We start from the raw sequence: 23906 nt of genomic DNA, 5'->3' as shown, positions 1-23906 counted from the left end.
CCTTGCTAGTTCCTCAGCTGATCCTGTTTCCTCAGACTGGATACCTCTGAGTCCAGAATGAATCTCAGCTGAACTGCTGCTCAAAAGCCTGAAAGCTTAACCAGCCAAATGCTTAACCAACCAAATGCTTCTAGTTTCTGGTCTTCATGCCTTATACATCTTTCTGCCTTCTACCACCACTCCCTGGGATTAAAGGCTCACTTCTTGGGATTAAAGGCGTGTGTCACCATGCCTGGCCGTTTCCAATGTGGCCTTGAACTCACAGAGATCCAGAGGGATTTCTACCTCTGGAATGCTAGGATTAAAGGTGTGAGTGCCACCATTTTCAAGCCTTTGTATCTAGTGGCTGTTCTGTCTCTGACCCCAGATAAGTTTATTAGGGTGCACAATATTTTGGGGAACACAATACCACCACACAGTAAAATGCAATAAAAATTTAAAAATAATTATTAGCATATTCATCATTCAAAAGATGGGTTTCATTATATTTTCATACACGTATATGATGTATTTTGCTCGAGGTCACCCAATGAGGATTTTTGATTAGAGTGCTGTATAGAGGGCACAGCCTTCAGATAAATAGAAAAGAATTAGGACTGGCCACTCAGTTTTCTGGAACTGGCTCTGGGGAATTGCCCCAGGTGAATCTTTCACCGTACTGATTGTGTGTGGGATAATCATTGTCAAGTATTGACAGAATTGATGTTTCTGTTAAAGAGGTCTGGGTGGGTTGTGAGAAAGAGGAGGAGTTTGTCTTTGTAAGATCTAGGGGAAGGGAGAGGGGAGAGATGTGCAGGGAAGCTAACCTGGGTGGCGTTGGGGGGTGGCTTGATGTCAGTGGCTGGCGAGGAAACTGGACATGAGAGGAGGCAGAGTGATGCAGGGGGAGAGATTGAATGATTGGAGTGTTTGTGCTACACCCTGAGCCTTCCCACACTTCTCTTGCTACTATTTACAACTTTAGCCTGTTGGGACTTGTGAAGGATGCGGGAGAGTGCTCATCCTGTCCTCTGCTCTATTCAAATTATTGTACTGAGGAGACATTGCCACAATGAAATTTTTAAGACATATGATTCTGTCCAGTCTGCACAGTGGCAAATTGGTCATAATCAAAAAAGGAAAAAAAGATGTTTGAGTGAGCCAGACCTTCCTAACAAGAAGCCAGTGTCCTGTAGTTCTACACCTAAAGTCAACCTTTTATATTGGTTCTAGAGAAACTGGGATGTGGACAGGGCAGAGGTGTGGGAACTAACTGTCTGCAAAGCACTCAGTCAGCACCCCTTCTGTGTTTCCTTTGCAGATGAGCGGGACCGGGTTCAAAAGAAAACGTTCACCAAGTGGGTCAACAAGCACTTGATGAAGGTAAGATTCTTTCCTGTTTCCCTAGCTTTTCTTACTCTGCATGCGTGACACGTGTGGGGTCTTATACACGGGAAACCAGGGCTCCATGTCAGAAATCCTTCTTGATTGATCTTCCATTTTATTCATCGAGGCAGAGCTCATTGATACAGCTAGGCAGCTTGCCTTGAGGGTCCCCTGTGTCTGCCTTCTGAGGCTATAATTGCAGGCAGGCCATCAGACACACCCAGCATTTATGTGGGTATCTGAATTCCAGGCTCCATGCTTGTGTGATAAACACTTTAACTGCTGAGCCGTCTCCCAAGCCCTCTTTATATAATAAATGTGGAACCAACAGTGTCACTGTACTACCTCATCAGAGTAGGCTTGACAATACCAGGTGATGGTTTCTAAGATTCTGAGAACACAACTTCTAACTTTCAAAGTTATTTTATGGGGCTGGAGAGTTGGCCCGGAAGTTATCTACACTTATTGCTCCTCCAGAGGACCTAGGTTTGGTATCCTGCAGCCACATGAGTCTCACAACCACCCATTAATCCAGTTCCAGAGTTTCTGGTGCTCTCTCTGACCTCGAGGGCAGTAGGCAGACACATGGAGCACAAACATACCTACTCATACACATAGAATAAATGAATAATGAATCTAACTTTTAAAAAAGAAGCTGTTTTATAAACCCCTTCATCGTTCTTTGTAGTACTAGAGGTTTAGCCCGGGGCCTTGCTTTAGGCAAGTGCTCTACCTGCTCTTTTTTTGCTGTTATTTTCAGACAAGGGCTCACTGTGTTGCCCAGGCCATTGAGCTACATCTCCAGTCCCAGCTGATGGAGTTTTATATCAATTTTATTAAAATCAAGAGGCACAGGGAGCTCTGTCCAGTGATGGCATTTGTAATCCTAGCACTCAGGAGGCAAAAGCAGGTAGTCCCTGGTTCCGTTAGACCAGTTGGAACTGGTGAGATCCAGATTCAGTGAGGAACCTGCCTCAGTTCAGTGACTAAAAAGTGGGGAGTGATTGATGAAAACACCTGCTGTCAACTTTTGGCCTTCATACACATGCACATACATGTGCATTCATGTTCTCCTTCCCCACATGTGGCCCCCCCCACATTTAACATGCATACACACAAATGCATACCACACACACACAAACAGGCAAAGGATCAAAGCAGAAGTGCGGTTAAGACTCTCCTAAGGTTCACCTGTGGCAGTCAGATCCAAGCAAAGTTTGCATGCTCTAATAATTACTGCTGCTCTGGGAAGAATCATCAGTGGCTGAGTGATTGATCCACTTATTTAAATACGTGTGTGTGTGTGTGTGTGTGTGTGTGTGTGTGTGTGTGTGTGTACAGGTGGGTGCTTGTGAGTATTTACCATGGTGCATGTGTGGAGGTCAGAAGACAACTTGTGGAGTTGTACACACAATAGTTGGGTGATTGTGTGTGCCGTGGGGCATTTCTGGTGGTCAGAGAACAGCTTGCAGGAGTTGGTTCTCTCTTTCCACCATGTGAAACTCCAGAATCTCAGGCCTTGGCTTGGTGGTGAGAACCTTTGCTTGTTGAGCCATCTTGCTTTTCCTCATCCCTTCTTTTGAGACAGGGCCTCACTTGTAACCCAGGCTTCCCTTGAGTTTGAGATCCACCTGCCTCTGCCTCTGACTGTAGGAGGAATCTCTTAATTGCTGTCTTCAATGACCTGGTTTTCTCTTCCTGTTGCTTGATTTCTCTTTTGTACTTAACACTGTAGTCTGTTCCTTGACACCCTCTCTTCTGTTGACTTGTAGAAACTACTGCTTCTCCCTCGATTATTTTTCAACCACAAGACCTGGAGAAAAAGAGTTTTTCCCACATTTTACCTCAAGCCTAAGATGTGCCTTTCTCAGGTTGACTTGACAGATTCATTGGCCTGTCACCACGTGTGTCCTGTATTTGACACATCTCAAGTAGCTAAATACTTTGCTTGTTGTCCAGGTCAGGAACTTATAATCATATTTGATTCAGGACTGCCAATTGTAATCTGTCTGTCCCTTGTTACCAAATCTCATCAATTCAGCTCAGAAAAGGGACTTGATTCTGTGTTCTCCACTTTTGCTCACTGTTCAGGGCTTCTTCATTTCTTGCCTTGCCCTCCATTATAGTTTCCTAACAAAGTGGCCAACAATAACCCTGATTGTGACATTAGTATTCGTAGTTTATTGATGCCTTCCAATAAGTCAGATGTCTTATAGTAAGTCCCTCCCATGAATTAGCTCACAGTCTTTCACTGACTGTGCTGAATGTTCTATTAATAACCTTATTTTATCAGTGAGGAAAATGAGGTTTAGAGAGGGTGTGCAGCTTGTTCAAAGTCACACTACTAAAAATAAACAAACTGAAATTTTAGACCTTAGTTTATAACACATATTCCTTAACCTGCAAAACTGGCCCTGGCTTCTGCCGTGTGGGGGGCGGGGGGAGAAAAGGAGAGAACCAGTAAGTTTAGTTCGGATTCTTAACTTCTCCGTGGCTGCTACTGAAGACAGCAGCCCTTCCTCAGCAGCCAGTAACTGTGAGTGGAGCGTGGAGCCTGAGGCTGGGAGCACAGCCTACCTTTCTTATCCCCCATAGCGCCAAACCCCGCTCCTACCTGATGAAGGCTCTTGCTGTTTTACCTGTCTGCCTTGGCTCTGGTCTCCTTCTGGCTGTTTTGCCTGTCAACTTAATATCCTTCAATAAATGTTTTCCTGACCCTCCCACGTAGAATCAACTGCCCTTCCCTTTGTGCGTCTCCTTGTATTGCTTTGTACTTCGGTTACAGAATGCATATGCCTTATTCTGACTCTGCTAGATTGCAGTTTTTGTTTCCAGATTGTATCTTCGTTCTAGTTTCATTTCCAATGTTGTGATAACATAATTTGACAGAACAACTTTAGGGGAGAAAGGGTTTATCTGGCTACAATTCTAGGTCCTGTTCCATCATTGTGGGAAGCCAAGCACATTGAAACACAACTTGAAACAGTCACATTGTATCCCCGGTGGAGAGCAGAGAAATAGATGCACACGTGCTTACTCTTAAACAGTTCAGGACCCAGCCCACAAATGGTCCGCCCACATTTAGGGTTGGTCTTCCCGTCTCAATTAACCCAATTAAGAAAAATGCCTATAGGCTAACCTGATCTAGGCAGTCCTTCACTGAGACTCTTTAGGTGAATCTAGGTTGTATCAAGTTGAGCATTCAATCTAACCATCACAGTCTTGAAGACAAGTAATGTGTCTTGTTTTTGTTTTGTTTTGCAGTTTTGTAGTATCAGAACAAAGAAAGACAAGAGAGGCAGGGTAGAGGGAGGACAACTACCGAAAGCTTATTTGTATTTGCTGCTCCAAATTCCTAGAGTGCTTCCCAGTTATCTCCAGTTGATCTCTGATCATAGGATGAGGCCTCTCTGTCATGATTCAGAGCTCGACTTTACCTGGTTCTCCCCTACTTGTGCAGATAGTCTCTCCGTGGAACTTACGCTGTAGTCACACCAGTTAGCTTGCTGCTCTCTGAAGTCCTTGTACTCCTATGCTGCTCTGTTTGTTCCTCTTCCCAGAACGCACACCCCAGTCTCCTGTGCCTGGCCACTGCCTACTGACCATTTTTGGCTAAGGGATATAATCTTTCTGACCTACATTCCTTAGACTAAGTCACTTGCAATTCCATCTCTATTCTGTGTCACTTGGAACGGATGCCTGTGTGGTTTGCATACTGTCTCCTGTTAGAGTGCCCATTGAGACTGAGACAGTGTAGTGATACTTTATCTGCAAGCATTGCACTGGGACATGAGGGATAGCCAATAAGTGTTTGTTAGCTTGAGCAAATAGTAGTAGTGCTTAATAGCTTACAAAGTGCATTTTATCTGATCTGCTTTTTGTTTGTTTGTTTTCCAAGACAGCGTTTCTCTGTGTAGCTTTGTGCCTTTCCTGGAACTCACTTTGTAGACCAGGCTGGCCTTGAACTCACAAAGATCCGCCTGGCTCTGCCTCCCAAGTGCTGGGATTAAAGGCGTGGGCCACCACCGCCCAGTCTGGTCTGCTTTTTACAATAACCTCTGAAGAGGGTTCCTGCCTAAATAATGGTGCTATCTTTTATGGATTTTAGAATATAATCCTCTCAGTTTTCATGACAAAAGAGGTGAAAATTAGAGAGGTGAAATGATTTTCCCAAGATCATGCAGCTACTGAGGGACAGAGGTAAGGGACATCCATAAGTCACGTGATCAAAATGACTGGGTCTTTCTACTAAACATGCCCTCAGTACCTCTCCTTTCATACCAGTCTCTAAGAGCTGGACAAGCCAAAAGTCCCACTAACTTTGTATTTGGATGCTCTGGCTCTCTGCTGATCCTCCTTGGTAGCTGATGTTGCCTCTTGGAGCTCTGCCTAGTGCTGTGTGATGACAGGAGGCCTGGGAACGGGGAACCAGAAAACACATCATAGCATTGTTAGACGTTGGAGGCCGGCCAGAGCTTTACTTAAACCCTTGGCTATTTTGCATCATTTTTCAGGCTGCCAGCCTTCTAATTCCAACAGCACCTTTTCATCTTCGGATATTGAGAGAGAGAGAGAGAGAGAGAGAGAGAGAGAGAGAGAGAGAGAGAGAGAGAGAGAGAGAGAGATCCTCTGCTAATCAGAATCACTCTACTAAGACTGAATTCTTGGAAGTTTGGGTTGAATGTTAAAGAATAAATTTTGTTTTGTGAAACTCAGGCATCTTTTGCTTGGCTGTGCAAGTACATTCATTCTCTCTTTGGCCAATAGGCCAGTGTAAGATCAAAACCAATTAAGCCTCTCAAATTCTAGGTTTAGTTGATCCAGAATCTCTTGGGTTCTCCGATATACCTTTGGGGAGTGCTTTGTTCTAGAGTAAGAAAATTACACCCCCTCCCCTCCCTTGTGTGGTTTGGGTTTTGAGACGGTCTCACTAAAGCCCAGGGTGGCCTCAAATTTACCTGCTTCCTATTTCAGTCTTCCAAGTGCTGAGATGACACGTGTGCGATGCCACTTCCGACTTTCTGGTATAATTGAGGACCTGATGGCTATAGGGCAACACTAGGGATCCCCAGACCTGTCTGCTGTGCAGCCCCTGCTCAGGCCACTTGAGAGGGGTCACTACTCTCCAAATGGTGCATGGATTTTCATACCTCTTCCCAGCTTACCCCATACTTTCATTGTACTGAGAACTGAACCCAGAAACTTGCAGCTAAACAAAGTACTCTAATACCACATCCTTTACCCATCTTTTCAAAAATGGAGACTAGAATCTGAAACACACTTGCAGCGTTTTGTTTTGTTTTGTTTTGTTTTGTTTTGTTTTGTTTTGTTTTGTTTTGTTTTGTGAGACAGGGTTTTTCTGTGTAGTCCTGGCTGTCTTGGAACTCACTCTGTAGACCAGGCTGGCTTTGAACTCAGAGAGATCTGCCTGCCCCCATCTCCTGAGTGCTGGGATTAAAGATGTGCACCACCACTGCCTGGCCTACACCTGCATATTTTAAAACATCTTCTGTGATATATTTGTTTGGATCAAGGACATTAAGCAGCTATGTTTCCTTTTAATACATTATCTTAGAGGGAAAAGTTTTCCAGTATCAGAGAAGACACAGGAAAATTCCTGTTTGTTGTTGTTATAGAAGCCTTTAAAGGGGAAGAATGCAGCTAAAACAAGGGTACAGTGATCTGGACCCCTCTGACCTTCCGCAGTGGCTCATGCCTGCAGGCTTGGGTGCTTGGGAGGCAAAGGTAGAGGATCATGGCGGGCAGGGGTTCAGAACGGAATGTAATAGGGCCCCATTTAAGAAACAAAACTACCCCCCAAAGAAGACAAGTTAAAGGTGGCACGGGATGAGCGGTGTTTTGAGACAAGGTTTCCTCCAGTTTATGTTGGTCTTCAACCTCCTGATCCTCCCGCTTGAACTTCCTGAGTGCTAGGATTATAGGTGTCTGCCAAAAATGTGAGAAAAAAAGAATATATCTCTTATTTAATTCAGTTGTCCCTTTTCATAGTCAATTATCAGTTATTTTCCAGCATTTAAAAAAGATCCATTTTTATTTGTCTGTCTGTCTGTGTGTACACAGGCGTGTGCCAGTGTGCCACATGTTTGCTGTAATACCAAAATAGGGCATTGGATCCCCGAGAGCTGGAGTACAGATAGTTGGGAGCTACCTTACATTGGTGCTAGTAACTAAACTTGGGTCTTCCAGAAGAGCAGAAGTACTCTTAACCAGAGAGCGGACCCAAGGCTTTGTGTCATCAGGCCAGCACTTCACCACTGAGCTATGTTCCCAGGTCCTGACTTTTTTAAAACTTGCCATTCACTAATGTATGTATGGTATGATTTCCATTATATCATTCTCTTGAACATGTCTTCCATTTCCTCAGTTTGCATGCTTGCATATGCGTACACACAAACAGCCAACCTGTACTGGTTTATAGGGGCACAAAACCTTTTTTTTAAAGGGCCAGCAAGATGGTTCAGTGGGTAAAAGTACTTGCCTGATGACCTGAGTTTAATTCTGGAAACTCACTGTGGAAGTTAGGACACTGACTCCTGAAGTTGTTCTCTGATTTCAGCAAGCATGCATCCATTGCGCCTGCGAGACACACACACACACACACACACACACACACACACACACACACACACACACACACACACATCATGATGATGATGATGAATTTCTTTTTAAAAACTTTGAACAGTTTTAGTCTTCATCCCCCTTGGTCCCTGGAGCACTGCTTTGATGGTCCCTGGAGCACTACTGTGGTTCTCCAGCCCCTCCCTTGAATGTGCTTGTTTGTTTTCCTGATTCTCTTACTGCTTCTGCTTTATATTTTATCTCATCTATCTGTGCTACCCCGAACCCCCACCCCCAACTCCTGGCCTTTATTTTACTGATGGCTTCTCCATCTCCAGACTTCTAAAATTGGCTACTCCCTAAGGCCCCTTCCTAGCACTCTGTTTTTTCTTGCTCCATCTTTGAAAGTCTAAGATTTCCCATGTCTTTAGCTAATGCCTCAGTGCTTATGAGTTCTAAAGTGAAGTTCTCAGCTGACCAGGTTGAATTCTGATAGTTCGAACTACTTTAAGAACATTCCTTTGGAGGTCTTTTCACTGCCACTTAAAACTCGCTGTATTTGAATTTTAATTCCTCTAATATGCTTTTTCCCTTCTAATCTTGATGATCTGTTCATCTGTTAGTAATGAACTATATGGTCTGTCTACAACAAAATCTTGAAACATCGAGTCATTGGAAGATGTTGATATCTTGGAATTGCTGTTTTGGTTTGAGTAGTTAGACTTTTCTTTGGGCCATCAGCTCACAAAAAACAACATGGAGACTGATTATTAATTATGAAAGCTTGGCCTATAGTTTAGGCTTGTCCCACTAGCTCTTATAACTTAACCCATTTACATTTTGCCTTGTGGCTTTTTACCACTCTTCCATCCTGCACCTCCTGTTTCCTCTCCCTGTCCTCTGGTGTCTCTCCTATGCCTCGATTCATCTCCTCTTTCTCTCTTTATGCTCAGAAGTCCTGCCTAACATCTTCCTTCCCAGAAAGTTCCACCTAACCTCTTCCTGCCTAGTTACTGGAGCTTCAGCTCTTTATTAAACCAATCAGAAAGTGTCTTGGCAAAGATACATCTTCACAGTGCACAAAAAGATTATTCTACAACAGGTTTGGCTCTGTAGACTCATGAGAGCAAAATGTTAAATGCTCAGCAGTTTTGTAAGCTGGTTGCCAAATATAATTATTATTAAAATTAAGTTACAAATTTACAATAAATTATATACAAAATAAAAGTCATAAGTATTTGAAGGTTTTCACTTCATAATAATTTTACTCTTGAGGTTAACTCTATGTGCTGTGTCTCTACGATGGAAATATTATATAATGATGTGCTACTATCCATTTCATCTCAACATGACAGCTTGAAATTGGTCATGGTGGAAGTATTTTTACCATGGAAGTCCTCAGTGCTACCAGTCTGAGCCAGGTGTTCATTGTGTGGTTCATTGTGTAGAATGAAGACAGTGACAGAGAAGGTGTTCTAAAGTGTTTATGTCTAGATCAGTACACAATTATTTTATTTGAGAACTATTGTTCATTGTAAATCAGTTTCTACAACTGTAATCCATTGTCACCTTACTCCCCCCATCCTCCTCATCCCCCCCCCTTTCTTTCTTGAAAGTTCTCACACAGCTCAGACAGGCCTCAAACTCACTTAAGTAGTTGAGAATGACTTTAAGCTTTTATTTGTTTGTTTTTTGAGACAAGGTCTTTCTACGTAGCCCTGGCTGTCCTGGAACTCACTATGTAGACTAGGTTGGCCTTGAACTCACTGAAATCTACCTGCCACTTCCTCCTAAGTGCTAGGATCATAGGTGTATATATATCATTAGCCTTGTTTATGTGCTACTGGAGATCAAACACCTGGCTTTCAGCACGTTAGGCAAACACTCCATCAACTGAGTTACATTCCCGGCCCAAACTACCTTCGTGTGTGTGTGTGTGTGTGTGTGTGTGTGTGTGTGTGTGTGTGTGTGTAGGTGCTAGAAGACAATCTGTGCCTTTGTTCCTCTTCAGGCTACCATCTCCCCTGTTTTTTATTTTTTTAATTTTTTTAAAGATTTATTTATTTATTATGTACCCAGAAAAGGGCGCCAGATCTCATTACAGATGGTTGTGAGCCACCATGTGGGTACTGAGAATTGAACTCAGGACCTCTGGAAGATTAGTCAGTGCTCTTAACCTCTGAGCCATCTCTCCAGCCCCCCTCCCCTGTTTTTTACAGACAGGGCTCTTAAATTCATTATTATAAATATGTAGCAAGAGCAAGTTTATATTGGAGTATGCCCAGTGAAATGTGGGTTGCCTTGCCCTTGACTTTTTTCTTAGCAACCCGGAAGAATTTTCTGACACTGAGTGGACTAATCTGCCCACCTTAGCCAATTACCTGTTTAGTCTGTGGTCATGCTTGACATGTTTTCAAGATAATTGATTCCCTATCTCCTTGTCCACACTTTTTAGAATACTGTCTAGTGTTGTTTGGTATATGATAGACCTGGCTTTAGTTTAGAAAACACATACGCTGTGATAAATGTTATTATTCCATATGGGTTTTACTCAGACTTGGAAATTCATGAATTTTATTATTGCTTCTTGATTCCCATTCTTTAATTTACAGATTTATCTAGAACTAAACATTCTCTGGCGGATGATCAAATAATTTCAGATCAGTTAATGACTGGCTTGTCTTACTGTCCTTCACAGGTTCGCAAACACATCAGTGATCTGTATGAAGACCTTCGGGATGGACACAACCTGATCTCCCTATTGGAGGTCCTCTCAGGCATCAAACTGGTGAGCTCCTTTCGTCTAATGAATGTCCTGCAAGTGAGGCTACTGACTGCAACCCATGTAGATGATCTGTAGCAGCAGCCTGTATGGTTTGCCCATTGGGAGGGAGGGAGAAGTAGATGAGGTTATTGATACACTTTATTTCTAACCCAGGCATATAATTTACAAGTAACATCATCTCAATTTATGTATTATGTATTGTCATGTGAAACTCTCCCCCTCCCCCGGAGCTCTCAGAATTGAACGTGAGACCTCACAGCTGCTAGAAGCCACTGTATAACTAAAGTATGTCTCCAGCTTTAGGTCTCGTGTCTTGATAAAATCAGAAATAGTTATGCTTTGTACTGCTAGACAGCATCTTCTTCATTCTTCATTTCTCTCTAGATACTAATATTTCAGGAACATTATATTCATATTTAAAGTTTTTTTAATAAATTGATTTTTTTTCTATAGTTTTTTCTAGTTTATAGACTCTCCATTTCTTTATTATATTTTTTGTTGTTATTTCTTCTAATTTTCTGTATTCAGCTAAGGATTTGAAGTTTAATGTCAAAGCCCATGTTTTTGTTGTTTATCTTACTTTCTCCCATGATTTGTTGAGTCTCACAGATGTGGAGAGTTGCTGAAGCTGGTGCCTGTACATAGTCTCAGAAAGTACTATGGATGGGCTCCTTGGATAATAAAATACACCCGCCTCGTCCCAGAATGTGTTTAACAGTGCTTGTGGGAAACCCTTTCCTATCTAAAAGGAAATCCTGGCTGATCCTCCTGGCCTGTCAAAGGATATATATTTTTTTTAATTTTTTTTATTTATTTTATTTTATTTATTTATTTTTTTTTGGTTTTTCGAGACAGGGTTTCTCTGTGTAGCTTTGCGCCTTTCCTGGAGCTCACTTGGTAGCCCAGGCTGGCCTCGAACTCACAGAGATCCGCCTGGCTCTGCCTCCCGAGTGCTGGGATTAAAGGCGTGCGCCACCACCGCCCGGCTATATTTTTTTTTTTAAATAGGAGAAAGTTTATTTGGGGCTTACAGTTCCAGAGAGAGAAAAGTCCATAATGGTACTGTAGCACGGCAGAAGGCAGCCAGCACAGACGCTGAGAGATCACATCTTCCCCTGCATGCATGATGAAAAGGAAGCAAAACAACTGGAACCAAGTGTTCAGATAGTCTAGCCTGTGGGGGACGGTTCCCGTTCAAACCAGCACATCTGGAGTTTAAGGTGGATGGATGAGTTGGAAGGGATCTGTTTAGATTCGTTTCCAATTCCCTAAAATGCCAGACTTAGGAAGGGAGTTCTCACTGGCCCCCTATTTACATGGTGGGTTTGCATACATTTGCTTACCACAGTTAAAGTTTCCTGTGACCCAAACAGACAAAAGCAGGAAGAGAGCCCTTCTGTGTTGGAAGCAAAGGCTGAGGAAACCCAAACTTACCCAAACTTAACCTTCATCACACCTGTCTAGCAGGTGAAACAAAGGCTACTCCAGAGATGTCTGAGTCCTAACAAAGGATAGTCTTAAACTTGCTTTGTCTGAGGCACTAAAGTAACACTCCTTGGGCCACTGTCTCATAGATCTAAGCCTAATGGAAGTGAGTGTTCCTGTGGTCCAGCATCTTTCTCTTTTTTTTTTTTTTTTGGTTTTTCGAGACAGGGTTTCTCTGCGTAGTTTTGCGCCTTTCCTGGAGCTCACTTGGTAGCCCAGGCTGGCCTCGAACTCACAGAGATCCGCCTGGCTCTGCCTCCCGAGTGCTGGGATTAAAGGCGTGCGCCACCACCGCCCGGCCATCTTTCTCTTTAGTGCTGTAGGCAACGCAGTTTTCATTGGAAACATCCACACTTGGATATTGGAAGCATCTGTGGGGGAAGAGTCCTGCAGGGGCGCACAGTGCAAGCAGTCGGAATCTCAGCCCACTCAGTACTTCTGGTGGATTCTTAGTCACTGTTTGTTGTGTTAAAAGAATAGAATTTGGCACACTACATTTCACTGCTTATGTGATGTTCAACTCCTTCTAGGATTGGGGCTTGGCTTCCCTGAGCCCTTTGTTTTGGATGTACTTAAAAAAAGTCTTGTAGTACAATTATTTATATGTATTTTTAGTGGTCAGAATTGCCTCTGTTACATAGCTAGCGTGTGTAATTCCTAGTTCTCTTCTGGCCCTTGTTCATTAATCTCTAGCTAACAGAGTGCCAAGTGATAATAATAATTAGGCTTGACTTATGCGTGGCTTCTTCTACCTTCCTTTCAACAAAAAGCTAGACAACATAAAAGGATGCGCATTGACGTAGAATGATGCACGTCCACTAGCACATTAGATATACTCGCTAGTTCGACTGGCCAATTGCGAGCAGTCGCAGCTGTGTCTCATCAGTGGAGGTGGAGAGCAACAGACAGCCACACCGTGCAGAGAGCGAATACTGCGTAATCTAGTTGGAGATGTGAGACACATGGCCGAAAATACTGGATGTACGCTTATGGATGAACCAGTGATTAACTTGGGAGACCACAAATTCAAGCCACGGTAAGTGGTTGTTCCTCACTTTTAATTTGCTTAACCTCTTTCTAACGCTTGTAAAAAATCAATCATGGAGGGTTCCTGCTTCATAGACCAGGCATTACCTCCACTATAACTCTCCTCTTGGCTTTGTTCTTGATTCTCCCCTATTCCTTCTGCAGACAGAGGTTTTCTGCGTAGCTTTGCGGTACTCCTGCGAGAGCGTGCGAGCTCTGGCTCGTCTTAGTGGCTGGTCCTGTCCAACAATTCATAGACTCACCGTGAATGCCCCTTGGCGTGTGACGTGGCTGACTTCAGTAGAGGCGCCTTTTCTCTAAGGATCGGCCAAGTGCTGCGCGTATCACTTAATAGATTAGAGTTGGCCTGCTTGTCGCAGACCCCACACAGGCTTTAGCGTGACTAGAGTTTTGATGGTCTTCTGCAGAGGTTGCTCTTGTTACCCACGGCAGAGAGAGGCTTGTCCCCTTTCTTCTATATGCTATCTCATACAGCTAAGGTGTGTAGGGTAAGGCAAGGCGGTGCGGAGAGTTCCGGGGGGGGAAACTAGTATACCTTATGGGCTATTGTAAACCGACTTCAAATGATGTAGAAATACCTGTTGACAAAGCACTGTGCTCAGTTGAGGGCATAACTGCCCTCGATGTCTTTTTTTGTGTGTTTCTCTCTACTAAGATAGGTCTATATTAATCTCTTCTCTATGGATTTCACAATGCGGGTTAGTGTTCTGAACCTGCAAAGGTGTATTTGCTGTAACACCAGGAAGAGGGCCACCAAATCTCATTGCCGGGACAGTTCCAGGAAGAACTTCCACTGGTTTGTCGCATGGGCATCCATAATATTTGGTAGTAGCTGGGATACTGTGGAACCTCCAGAAGACGTTGGCTTTGGGTCTACTCCTCTGCGCATAACCACCATGTAGTTCAGGCCCACGTGCTCCCGTTAACCCTTGCCTACCGAAAGGCCATCTTCTCGCAGCCCCGTCTGCACTTCTTTACTTTCTTTGAGCTTGGTTGATTTTTTTCTATCTAATATCTCATCTGTAAGGAGGCTGTGTAACGTGAGTTGTGACTTTTGGGGGTTTGTGTATTATTTTACTATGTGTAGGAAAGAAAAAAAAAAACATAGTTATTTCAACTCCGTGTGTGATAGTGTCCTGAAATCAACTAAAACTTCAAGCTTGCTTTGCCAGGATTGTCCAGTTAAACGTGAGTCTTGATGTGTGTGTGTCTGTCGTTTCTTTTCTGTTCCTCTGTTGTGTTTTCTTTGGTGTTAGGAAACCCACCCTGATGGTGCGCAAAAGAGCCGAGCATGCCACATTTGAAGATGCCCCAGGCTTCGAGATATACTATAGCCTGAGCACTGACCCACTTCTGAGCTACGGCGCCCTTTTTCTCAATGCACACCCACCACGCGAGGGCATCAGGGAAGTCAGGAAAAGAAATGATGATGAGTGTAGTTAGGTTTTTCTGGGCACATACTAGGGCATACCCCAGCTGCACTGCGAGAACAGAGGGCGCGACAAGAAAGGGAAGCCAAGAGTTCTTCTCTTCCATAGGGGGTCTCCACGTAGGCGCTCCTCTCGTTCTGCTTCCTCATGAGCAAGTGGTCCATATTCTGTGTTTCTATAACTCTTTTTTTGTACACCATCGCGAGTGGGTTGAAGAAGATTACTCGAGGCTCCTCTCTCAAAATTAAAGAAAAGATAGCTTTATATAAAGCTAACTGTGCTAATTGCTACTGTTAGATGATCCTAAAGGAGGTCCGGGAATATATATGTTGCATTAATAGCTGCGCAGAAATGGGATTGACGAACTAAAAGATATCAGTAGTGGCTTGGGGAGGGGGGGCATAGAAACGCTGGAAGATGTTGTAGAGACACACGTGAGGTGCGAGTCCCGACACTTGTAAGCAAGCACTCGAGAGGACCTGGCCGGGCTTTTATCTGCCATAGTGTAAGAACTGTTTTGAACGCGATGTATAGATGATCATATGAATCTGATGTGCCAGAAAAACTGTGATCGAGGTTAATGTTGGGAGTGTTAGAGAACTAGTTAGATACAGAGCCGCAAGCTGGCCGCGGCCGATTTGGGGTAATTAAGTAAGGGAGGCCGTCCATGGTGTTATTGGGAGCAGGGCTGGTGGGGTGAAAAGGTGCGGGACTGGACAAGCAAGGCATTCCGGTTGTACAGTATTAGAGGCCCGCTCTCCTAGATCTCCGATGTGTACTTGAAGACTAGATGAGACTCCGGCCTTGTGGACCGAGCAAATAGCTGGATGACTAGGTTCTCCATGTAGTGACGAGCCATTGTGGAGATAGGTGGACGCACAGCCTGTAAGCTGTAGTGGTATTCTAATAGAACCATGTATATAAGCATCCAGATCATGCCGTGTCGGTTCTGTTCCTCTAAAAACCTGGACTGACGTACCAGAGCCAAGGCTGAATTCGCAAGAGGAGGCATCCGCCTATCTCCAGTTATGAGTTGAAAGGAGAATGGTGTGTGTGTGGTGTCATTTGTTCTTTTTCAGTTGCAGAACATATTAACCAGCAACATTTCCCGATTGGAGACAAATTCTGAGCATGGGAACAGAGATAGATCATCTGGTGAACTAGTGAAGCTATCTCTTGTTGTCAATTTGACGTACTGGAATTACATATTCTCCATTCAACATATTCTGAGATGGAACAGAGACAGGTCAAGAGAAATCCCAGGGATCCTTGTTTAGGGAAAACTCAGAGGAAAGTGTACAGCAGAGAATGTATGGAGGGGCACAACGGAAGGAGGTGTTTGTCTCCATATTCACAACACAAGTGTACCGGGGTGACAGTTACAACGCGAGGCAGAACGTTCATGTTGAATATCGCATTTGTAATTTAAACACCTCTGTGTGTGTTTGGGTCTCACTGTATATTCTTTAAACAGACACGCAGTGTGGACGGATACCCTATTGTATGATTACTACGCCAGCTACCTCTCGTCTATGCTCTACTGTTTGTTTCCCCTGCTACACCAAAGCAAACCGCAATTGGCCTCGAAAGATATGTATTCGTGAATTGGGTCCAATTATTTAACATATGAAAAGGACGTGAGGTCCGTTTCTTGGCGAACAACGTTCGATTTCTGTTCTGTTACTTTGTGATTGATTCTTTTGCTCCGATTCGCGTCAAACAGAGCTTTCAAAACTCCTGACGCTCTGTATAATTCTGGAGAAGTGGTACGTAAAGCAATAAGGAAACATAAATGTTAAAAACCGCTTAGGGTCCTGATGTCCACGAATTCTGTCACTGTGGGAACTAGGTTGAAACCCGGCTGTTTACTAAATGTTACAGGTGATGAGTCCGCACATGAGAAGGTGCTGGAGCCTCTACTCACAGAGGATGAGAATTATCGTCTTCCTTTCTGTATTCATAGAGAACAAGAAATAAGGTCACTAAAAAATATAAGAACAACCATAATTCTCTCCATCGCAGGAGACTCTGGTGTGCTATGAGTTTTTGAGGGCCTGAGTGCACACCCCGAACTCCAATTACCAGACCTAGAGGCAGTCTTCTCTCCAAGAGGGTCACACTCAGACTTTTCAGCTGTGCTTCAAAGCAATCTCCCTTGTGCCACCAGAACAACATAAAACCCACAAAAAGCCAGAGTAGAAAAAGCGATAGTCAGAGCAAGACAGCTTTGGTTTAGAGCCTCTCTCAAGTATCTACATAACACGACCTTACACCCAGTAATTTCACACGTGTCTCTGTGAATTTGAGGCCCACCATGTAAGCAGGTGGAATATCGGTTCACCCTCTCAGACGATTTACTACTCGGGCTCGTGAGTAAAAAAATTTTCACAAGTCCTTAACTCTAAACGCCTGTATCCACGCTTCCTACCACTGAGATGACCAGCGAGTAGAGCCCTGGGAGAAAGGTGTGTATCTGATTGATAAAGTACGATAGAAAGCCGTAAAGAGATTGCTCTATTTGACTACAGATCTACCGAAGTTTTGCTTTAATAGCCGTCCTACTTAGAAGTGACAACATGGGCTTTGAAAGCCTTTCCATGCGGGGCAGATCTATTGCCCTTATGATTACGAGTACAAACTCAGAACCAGTAGTGGACTAGTTAAAAAGACGCTCGTCTCTTCATTACAATTGATAATGAAAGTAAGATTTAAAAGACAAAAAAAAAAGCTTGAGGTGAACAAGTGCCAATTAGACTACAGCCGTTGAATTCTTTATGCTCTGTGCGGAGTTAGCACGACAGTTGGGAGCTCTGCTTGGTGAGGGTTTAAATTACACAAATATACATTTACGCCCGTATTTCTAAAATTGACAGGGGACCAGTGCTAGCTCTGCCGTGTGGAGAATAGTAACCTACAACGGTAACTCGAGTACAAATCCTAGGTAGTTATCATCGGTTTTCCCTTCGATAGTAGTAGGCATCTCGGGCTCAGTGTCTAGCTTTAGAATAAAATAAAACTAGGACGTTATCTGACTTGGCTGCGAGTATGCTGAGGAGCTGTGAGAGCAGATCCCTTTGTCACAGCCCATGTGCTTTATCGAATTATCTTTAAGTGGATTGCCTGCGTGGTGCCCACAGAAACACATACATATACATCACGCCTCTCCTAAATCAGAGAAACCTGTTCATCTTGGTGTGAGTTTGTTTATTGCCCCTCCCAAAGATGCTGTACTCTGTGTATGAGAATCCTGTCCTGGTGGCGGGTCTAAGTGAACTACTCAGTGGTGTTGGAAGAATGACATGAACTGTATTGGTGGCGTCATGTCTCGTCCTCGTTCCACGATGACTCCTCCACGAGTTCACATGATGTCCTGCAACTACTACCTTCTGCATGAGGCAGCCAGACAGGCGGACTTGCCTCAGGCAGCCCTATTGCGCCCATTATTGCCTCCTTTCGGGCATAAGGCACTAGGGTTGGGTTTTCTCAATCATCAGAAGTTAGGTGTCGTGGTGCGCACATTTGGCACCTCCCTTTCCGGTCGTGGTCCTCACTCTATACGTCACCATGCTTGCGCGTGCCACTTTCTGCTTCGTACCATGCTCTCAGTCTCATCACTCACTCTCTCTCTCATCTCTCTCTCCCTCCTCATTCTCGTCTGTCTCTACTGTGTCTGCTCCTCTCCGCTCTTAGTGTGTTGCCGCACACACCGACTACTGGACAGGAACCTGAGTTTTCTTCTGTGGGATTTCCTAATTAAGTTTATGCTACCCTTTGAGATCACATGAAAGAACGGTTCGACTCTGGCAGCAAACTGTTCATCTTGTGAGCGCCCCGTCGTAGTGGCGTTCTCCCTCGAGAGTACTCACTCAACCCATCCATATGGGAGATCGCATTCGTAACAGATGAAATTTTCTCCCACCAATCTTAGATTACCCCACCTCTTTCCTTTCTTTCTAGCACCTTCCGATAGTAGAACTCCTGATTCCTTCCCTGGTAGCTATAGAAGCCTCTCTACCTTCCCTCTGCCGCCAGTTTATGACAGGCGTTGGTTCACGAGGTTACTGAGGGTATGCTCTGCAGTCGATGGAGTAACTCTGTGTTCTTATAATTTCCTCACAATGGACACAACAAAGACTCCTGCTGCCACTCCAGGCCACATGATACGCGCCTGTCGGTGTAATCGCGCAGCTTGCTCCCGGGCGGGAGCACTGGTGCAGTCGGTGCACGGAACTCAAGCCGAGTCCTGTATACCGGTCTGACACGTGTTATCGCCTGTGCTTCAATTGAGTTGAGGGGGTTATTTTCATTTTCATGGTGGGTGGTGCGATATGGTTAGTACTGCTTCTGAGCTAGACTGATGTCATCTCGGCTTCGTCCGTTTCTTATCAGGCCCTTTGCTGACTACACGGTGTTGGGAAAAACATTGTCCTCTTAGCTGGGTAATGCATCCCGCTAGACCGGCTTCAGCGCGCGTAGAAGGGATATTCTTGCTGTAGGTCATTTTAGTCCTTGAATGGGGAAATAAGTAAACTGTTATAAAGGATCGCATATGCATAGACTATACTACTAGCCATAACCCTTTGCCTACTCTATCTCACTATGACTCAGGCCTTGCGGCGGTGTAAGTGCAAGAAATAGCGAGCACAGTGCGAAAATGCAGTATATTCCACCGCCCCGCCTGAAGCCAAGAAACGTAAGGCAGCATCTTTCCTGGACTTCGTTAACCCACCCGCACCCGGTGGCATGGTCAACACCCCGTCCACAGGATTCCAGTTCTGACCCTTTGTCCTTACACAGAACTTGTACTTTGTTTTGAGAGGATCAGTGTTCATGAACAAAGATGATCTGTGTGGGGTCAAAATGAAGATAAAAAAGCCGTGAAGAAGGCGGGACTAAGGAAGTCCAGGATAGTTTGTCAGACATGTCATGTCTGAGAAAAAGGTCTGATTGTCTTGCAGTGGTGACTTTTGTGGTTCTGGAGATTAAACCCAAGGCCATATGCTCACTAGGCAAGGACTCTATCACTGAGCCAAATCCCCAGTAGTGACTTAAGGGAATGGCTACTTATTTGTATATTCATTCATTCATTCTTCTTTTTTTTTTTTTTTTGAAAGAAGTCTTACTATGTAACTCAAGCTGGCTTGAAATTTATTATATAGACCAGGCTAGCCTCAAGTTTACAGAGATCTGTTTACCTCTGCCTCCAGAGTGCTGAGACTAAAGATACATGCCACTGCACCAAGCTCATTTATTATTTTGAGGCAAGGTCTAGCCTTATAGTTCAGTCTGATCTCAAATTCTACTAAATGTTTCTATTAGCCTCCCAAGGACTGGGGTTATAGAAGTGCACTACTAAATCTGGCCAAGAGAGTGATTTTTAGTAGAGTAGAAAAAAGTGTTCGGAGCATAGTAGACCTAGATATCAGAGGGAAATAACATTGTTCCCTTCCTAGATAAGGAAGGCACCAAAAGGTTTTCAGACAAGGGAGGAAAAGCCCATAAAAGGAAAAGACTGAAAATTATCAGGAGGATTAAGTCACAGAGCTGTGTGTGGTGGTCTATGTCTATAATCTTGCAGTTGGGAGGCTGAGGCAGGAGGGTCATGAGGCTGGGCTACATTGCAAGACCCTAACTCAAAGTAAAATGACCAAGGACTAGTGGAGTGGAAAAAGATAGAAGAGTCCTAAAATGTTTGTTCTAGAAGATATTGTAGAGATCGAAGAATTCAATTTCTTCAGTGATTTGAATTATAGAGAATGAGATCTGGCTATCTGAAGTGACCTGGTCCAGATCACAGAAGTTAGAGCAGAGCTGGGATTTGAACTCCTGTCTCCTGACATGTGGGTTAGTGTTCCTCCTCCTGTCAGTGCTGGTCTCTACACCCTCTGTCCTTTCAGGGCTTCCTAACCAGTGGGACCAAGTCCAGGGATCAAGGGACAAGAAGCAGAGCCCAATTGCTGTGGTTAATGAATACATTTAGAGACAGGGTCTCACTGTGTTGCCCTAGCTGGCCTGGAACTCTCGATGTAGACCAGGCCTACCTTGAACTCATGGGAGATCCACCTTCCTCTGCCTTCTGAGAGCTGGGAATAAAAGCATGTACCACCAAGCCTTCCTGGAGAGGTTATTTTTGAAAGGAAAAAGACTTGCCTCTTGTTAGGGAGAAGGATAGAAGGAGTGGTGAAGATAATGCTGTCTTGTGGTAGGAAGAAGGTGGATGAGGGGGTCAGAGGGTCCACCTCCCCAGTGTAAGCTGTATGGGAAAAAAATTGGTGTAGCTAGGATTGCCTAGCAACAGTAAGAGTCAACATGACATTAAATGGTTTGCATATTTTTTTAGTCTAATTAACTTGAGAAAATGTCCTTATTGCTTCCAAAATAATGTATGAATGTAACATCTATTATTGGATTGTTAATTCCTCATTTGCTCTAATGTACTACAGGTTCTCTAAGGACAGGGAGCATGTTCTTAACATCTTTAGCTTCACTACTCATCAGATCAAATGCTGTATAATTGACAGAGATCTATTTGTTTAAATAATTGAATAATAAATGGTAGGAGGAATGGAGGCTGTTGGAATATTTAGGAAAAAGCCACATTGGAATGTCTGTATGTTGAGTTAGAAAAACCTCAAAAGGGTCTAAGCAGACAAGCTAAAATAAGAATTGATTAGCTAGAAGTGCAACTAGGGACAGAGGATCGAATCGATTACTGTTATAGCAGGGACATGTGGGCAAAGTAGAACCGTAATAGACTCAGAAGGGCAGGGAGTCACTAGAGCAGTCCCTTGTAATGGGAAGGCCTGAGCTGCAGTCATGCAGGCCACCAAAGTATCTTCAGAATTGAAAAGTCAAGGAAACCGCCAATAGGGCGACACTTGAGTCATCAATGTGTGTTAAGATTGTAAGAAGGTGGCAGATGGTAAGGCAGGAAAAGAAAATAAGAGTCGGGTGCTAAGGTCATTGAGGAAATTCTTAGAAGATAATCTGGCCAAGGGAGGTGGTATCCCAAGGAAAGGGTAGGACTGGGGAATATGGACTTACCTGGTATGGCCCTCATACCAGCTCTAGGTTGTTAGTGCCTAGTGACTAGGGGAACCGAATTCCCAGACTGGAAGAGCAGGTTCTCCCACCTTCATACCACCCCAGTGGTTAGAACCTAGTTACAGAAAAGGGAGGAACTCTCTGGGCTGAACTTTAGTGGAACCTCTGTGTAGAGGTCACAGGGGTCCTTTACAGATAGATTCCTGTTCCATAGAAGAGACAGAGCAAGGACCTCCCCTTCCAGCTTGTCACAGGTAACGAACTCTGCGAGAGAATGTCAGAAAAGACCAGTGGGGTTGAGATAGACACTGGCTTGCTCAGCACACTCTGTTTTAAAAGCTTACATCTTAGTTGAGAATCCTCAGTTTTAGGCTAGAGTAGTTAAGTATGCCTCAGTAGTTAAGAGTATTTTTTGCTCTTTCAGAGGACCTATGTTCTATTTCTAGCACCATGTGGCCCCTTATAATTGTTTGTAACTCCAGTTCCAGAGGATGTGATGTCCTCTTCTGGCCTCCATGGACACCAGGCATACTGTAGGCAACACACTCAGAAAATAAAAACACAAATAAATCTCTTTAAAAAAAAAAAAAAGAAGAAGAAAGAAAAAGAAAGGGTGGTGCTACACACCTTTAATCCTAGCACTCTAACACTTGGAAGGCAGAGGTAGGTGGATCTCTGTTCAAGGCCAGCCTGGTCTGCATACTGTCTAGGACAGCTAGAGCCACATAGAGAGACCCTGTCTCAAAGAACCAGCAAAAATAAAACCTCAGTTTCCTGCATAGAAGAACAGTTGATCATCAAAGGGGAGAGAACATCTATGTGTCTCAGCACATTGTGTTCTTGGAATGGCTTTTTAGGAGTAAAGCTGAGATGGGTGTTATATCAGGAAGAGAGATCTATGACAGAGAGAAAGAAATGGAGAGAGAAGCAGGGAGTGATGAGGGGGAGGGGCATCACTTTTAACCCGCAAAGAAAAGAACAAGTCAGGATTCTGGCTAACAATGCAACTTGCAATGCCATGTGCTCACAAGGCTGCTTTGCTGGCGTGAGTGCCGAATAGTTCAACTACCCTGAAAAATAATTTGACTGTTTGTTATAAAGCTGTATATAGATGACCTAGCAATCTCCCAGGAATTTACCCTAGAGAATGAAAACAACAATCTGAACTTAGAAATGCCCCAAACTGGAAATAATCCATAAATCCTTCAGTGGATGAATGAGCAAGCTCAGGGCAGGACATCTGTACAGTAGAATACTCCTTGGCAGTTACAGGGAACAAGCCATTCATGTAGCAGCTTGGATGGGAGTCTCAAGAACAGTATGCTCTGTAGTGGGTAGGGGAAGCAACCTAGTATCAAAGGTTACATGCCATTCTTGAAAAAGCAAAATGAGCCAGTGTAGTCAGGACCTCAGAATGAGGCACAGTTCTACTGTTTGAAAGTGGGTATCATGGGGCCTGTTTTGGAATAATGCGAGTTGTTGTATGTGGTGCTATAAAAGTATTAGAGTTCATAGACTCTTAAGCCAAAAGTTAATTTAACTGTGTGTTAATAGTGAAAATTAATAAAAGTCAAACCAGAAAAGAAACGTCTTGGCCTTGAGGACCAGCTTGCCTTTCTTTTTCAGGTGAAGCTAGTGAACATCCGCAACGATGACATCACAGACGGCAATCCCAAGCTGACCCTGGGGCTGATCTGGACCATCATTTTGCACTTCCAGGTAAGGTCTGGGGTTCTTGTTGCTTGGTTTGTACACGGCCTAGAAACCTGTGCTGCCTCCTCCAGGCGGAGTTTGTGTTACTTCTCTGTATTTGGTAGTTAACAACGATGGGTAGCAATTGGAAAGGAATATTAAGATGAGCCTGGAGACAAGATGCTGTATCCTAAGCCCCCGTGTCATAATTTTTGCACTATGAAAACAGAGGGAGTGTCCCTCTTGTGGTTTGGTCTTGTCCCTAGATGTCTGGAATTAGAAGTCTGCTTTCTTAGTGAGGGGGCTTCAGTATGAAGGATAGGGTGACTGATACTTGAGTCTGATACTTTAGGGGGTGCATGAAGAGTCGTAACCAGCTATGGCAAGACTCTTCTCATCTGATCTTTAAACACTGCTGGTTAATCATAGCCCCTTAGTTGCTGTATGTCTGTGTGTGGGGGTGGGGTGTGGGGGAA

General features: G+C 44.0%; 1 protein-coding gene across 1 annotated transcript in view; it reads left to right on the top strand.

Moving 5' to 3' along the window:
• Macf1 (microtubule actin crosslinking factor 1) overlaps window positions 1-23906 on the top strand; it is a 339831-nt gene that overhangs the window by 128017 nt on the left and 187908 nt on the right. The window contains exons 3-7 of the mRNA XM_037203340.1: window positions 1301-1362; window positions 10646-10806; window positions 13104-13253; window positions 14521-14699; window positions 23309-23457. Of these exons, the coding sequence (XP_037059235.1) occupies window positions 1301-1362; window positions 10646-10806; window positions 13104-13253; window positions 14521-14699; window positions 23309-23457 (701 nt within the window). The remainder of the gene's footprint in view (window positions 1-1300; window positions 1363-10645; window positions 10807-13103; window positions 13254-14520; window positions 14700-23308; window positions 23458-23906) is intronic.

Source organism: Peromyscus leucopus, chromosome 2, assembly GCF_004664715.2.
Source record: "Peromyscus leucopus breed LL Stock chromosome 2, UCI_PerLeu_2.1, whole genome shotgun sequence".
Classification (NCBI taxonomy): domain Eukaryota; kingdom Metazoa; phylum Chordata; class Mammalia; order Rodentia; family Cricetidae; genus Peromyscus; species Peromyscus leucopus.
The sequence above is the reverse complement of the archived record's forward strand: the minus strand, read 5'-3'. Positions and strand labels throughout refer to the sequence as shown.